General features: G+C 36.5%; 1 protein-coding gene across 1 annotated transcript in view; it reads right to left on the bottom strand.

Annotated features, from left to right (window-relative positions):
- The window catches only part of LOC102243040, a 19316-nt gene extending 15528 nt beyond the window's left edge, over window positions 1-3788 (bottom strand). Inside the window, exon 1 of the mRNA XM_014530914.1 lies at window positions 3018-3788. Within this exon, the coding sequence (XP_014386400.1) occupies window positions 3018-3105 (88 nt within the window). The 5' untranslated portion in view covers window positions 3106-3788. The remainder of the gene's footprint in view (window positions 1-3017) is intronic.
- Between the last annotated feature and the right edge of the window lie 41 nt (window positions 3789-3829).

Here is a 3829-nt window from a genome sequence, read left to right as displayed (position 1 = left end):
GCCATTTAACAAAGAAAAATCAACCAAAAAAATGAGTTCGCGTGTCACCCGCCCTGGAGCCCACCCAGAAAGGCCGTTTCCCCTACAGTTTTCACCAAGGCAGGCAGGTTTTGTAGACATAAGAAGTGCCCTAGCCAGTTTAGCTCAGTGTATAGAGTGTCAGCCTGTGGACCTAAGGGTTCAGGGTTCGATTCCAGCCAAGAGCACCCGCTGGGTTGTGGGCTTGATTCCCAGTAGTGGGTGTGCAGGAGGTAGCTGATCAATGATTTTCTCTCCTCATTGATGTTTCTGCCTCTCCCTTCCTCTCTGAAATCAATAAAAATGCTTTTTTAAAAAGACTACAAAATCATTACAAAGACATTTACACTCCCCTACCCCCAAATATGTAAAAAAGGCAATATAGAGATATGTCAAGCTGTTAATAAAACTAGAATGTTGTTTTTCTGGATTTTGAAATATCTGTGCTAATTGTCAAGATATAAAATTTGTAATTTGTGATTTCTGTTATTCTAAATAAATATTCACATATGTCAAATATACTAGGTGTACCAGTTAATAATGCGGATTTTTTTCAATAGATGGAGTTACACATATGTTGATATAAATGCGATTTCATATGTATGCTATTTTGTTGTATTGACAGCAAGCTTAAAAACTTCATATGTCAAATTTGCTGAAGGTGTTAACATCATAGATATTTTTACTCTTAAAATTGTTGAATTCCGTGCCAAAAATAAAGAGCATTTGCGGGAAGTTTTAATTCATTACTTTATTTTGAAAAAAAGTTATTGTATATTTCAGGAAGCTTATGGCGAACATGCTCCATCTCAAGATACTTGTGAATGCTGATTTAAACGCTTTAAAAGTGATAATTTCAATATGAAAGACAAAGAACGTCCAGGTCTACCGAAAAAGTTTGAAAACCAACAATTACAAGCATTATTGGATGAAGATGCGTGTCAAACTCAAAAACAACTTGCAGAAAGACTAAACGTTGCTTAGCAAACAATTTCTGATCATTTACCATCAACGGGAAAGATTTTAAAGGAAGGAAAATGGGTGCCACATCAACTAAAAAAAGACAAATGGAAAACTGAAAAGTCATCAGTAAAATGTTGCTTCAACGGCATGAAAGAAAGTATTTTTTGCATCAAATTATGACTGGCGACGAAAAGTGGATTTGTTTTAAGAATCCCAAATGCACAAAATCATGGGTTGATCCAGGTCAACCATCAACATCTACTGCAAGGCCAAATCCCTTCGGAAAGAAGACAATGCTCTGCATTTGCTTAGATCACGAAGGTGTGGTGTATTATGAGCTTCTAAAACCACGTGAAACCATTATTACTGATGGCTACCGACAACAAATAATCAATTTGAACCATGCTTTGATAGTGAAATGACCAGAATGCACCAGAAGACACAGATAAGTAATTTTGCTTCATGATAATGCACCATCACACACTTCCAAACCAGTTAAAGACACGTTAAGAGATCTTGCCTGGGAAGTATTAATCACCCGTTGTATTCACCAGACCTTGCTCCTTCAGATCACTTGTTTCTTCAATCGATGGCACACGCACTTTCTGAGCAGCACTTCAAAATGTACGAAGAAGTGAAAAATTGGGTCTCTGAATGGTTTGCCACAAAACAAGAAAAGTTCTATTGGGACGGTATCCACAAATTACCTGAAAGATGGGGGAAATGTGTAGCTAGCAATGGACATTACTTTGAATGAAGCAGTTTTGATGTTTCTCTTGAAATTATTGTGTTTTCTTTGATTACAAAATCCCCCATTGTTAACTGGTACATCTAATATATATATAACTAGAAACTACCATTGTTGTTCCTAACTGTGTTGACAATTATCTTATTGCTGAATTGTACAGGATAAGTTTTCTTTGGCAACTTTTTATACTATCAATTAACACAAATGGACATTTAGACAACTATAAAAAAGGTTTGGGCTAACTCAGTATTGCAAAAATTTCAAAACTTCATTATAATTATTTAAATGTAATTTCTTATAGATGCTAAAATAGGAAAGTCTCCAAACATGCCTAATGTCAATATAAGAGACAACAAAAAAAATGCTAACTAATCACTACTAAAAGCTTTACAGTTGTATGTACAAGTATATAATTCAACTCAAACACCAGTAAAAATATTACAATGTTAATTCCAATTCTCTATCAGACTTCCTGTGATAAAGCACAAAAGTTAAATGTAGAAACTAACATTTGGGTATCTGTCAATTTTTCCGGAAGGCTATTTCAAAGAGGCCTAAATTAGTCAGAATATAATGTGCATTATTATCACAATGCCACATAACATTAACGTATATTGATAACTTAGTAGTTTTAATTCTGTTCTATGGAATAAGCCTATTTTGGAGACTTGGCACAATATTACCAATAAATTTAACAAAAAGCTCAAGTCCAGGTATATAAATAAAAAGTCTTTTCTATATATTACAAAACCATCAACTTCAATTATAAATGGCTTCTACTAATTACTACTACTCAAAATTCACACAAAGTAAAGTGAAAGAGGTAGCAAAAGTGCTGGCACATTCACACTGCAGAGACAATGATAGAATTTAGCCAGCAAAAATTCAAATAGGCATATAGGTAAACATTCGAATGCAAACTGTCATGAGTAAGACACAGAAAATGACTCATTTGATACTTTTACGTACAGCTTGTATATAATTCAAAACAAGTAAAACTGAAAATTTCCTATGTAAAAGCCACAATAAAGTCAAATAAAATATCAAATACTAGTCTTACAAACTGGTCTGGGAATTTCTGAGCCTCTGACTTTCAAGGCATAACAGGCATTCTCCACTTTGGCCAGGCTCTGTCTCAAGGTATACAGCTTCTTAGAAACCTCATAAGGTCCAGTATTGCCAATGAATGAAAACCCAGCATAAACCTGGCGTAAGAACTGGCTCACTTCAAAGGGGGTGTCAATGTCCCCATTGCCCACACTGTTCATACACATCAGCATCAACTCACCAGTTAGATCAGCCACTTCCAGGAGGTAATCAACAGGGGTGGTTTTCAGTCTCCAAGTACCAAACTCTTTATCGAGAGCACTGAGCATCGGAAGAGGGCTTCTATCCTCCAGTCTCAGATGATGAGTTGTCTCTCCTCTTGTTTTGGGATTAACTCTTCCAAATGACCTTGACCTCTCCTTCCACCTCTTCCATGACCTTGCTTCATAAGGGTATGTCCTTGGGCAAATTATTTCATCTCTCTAAACCTCAGTTTCCTCATAGCCTTATTTTCTTTCCCATTGTCTTCTGTTGTAAATACCAGTTGTTTATTAATTTCATCCATACTGATAAGTGATCGTGTTTTAATAAAGTGTTGAAAAGAGACGGCCTCCACATATTCCTGAAGTCTGTGGTCAGTCCTGTGGTAATGGCTCTATGGAATTAATGCATCTCTTCTCTGAAGAGCTCCTGGGCCACCTGCAGTATCTTTTGTCTGACACCATCTAATTTAATTTCTGACTCAGTCAATATTTCCTCCATATCAGGAGCACTTGTAATCCTATAGAGAGGAAAATTATCATTTACTTTGTACAGTTACATCCCGACTAAGTTTCACAAGTCTCTCATATTTGTCATGTCTTGCATCAAGTTCCTGCTGAAATGTTTTTAAGGCCACCATCACGGGTGACGATGCATTAATATCCTACCTTTCTCTCCTCTGGTTGTGGGGAAAATGGTCATGCTTCCTTTTCCTGAACCCTCCCAATCCTTCTTTGTTGCTCATGTTGTCACAGCCTACAGTGAGTCGCATAGAGACAGAGGGTCTTGGAC

This window comes from Myotis brandtii, unplaced genomic scaffold (assembly GCF_000412655.1).
Source record: "Myotis brandtii unplaced genomic scaffold, ASM41265v1 scaffold782, whole genome shotgun sequence".
Lineage (NCBI taxonomy): Eukaryota > Metazoa > Chordata > Mammalia > Chiroptera > Vespertilionidae > Myotis > Myotis brandtii.
Note: the sequence above shows the minus strand (reverse complement) of the source record. Positions and strands in the feature narration are given on the sequence as shown.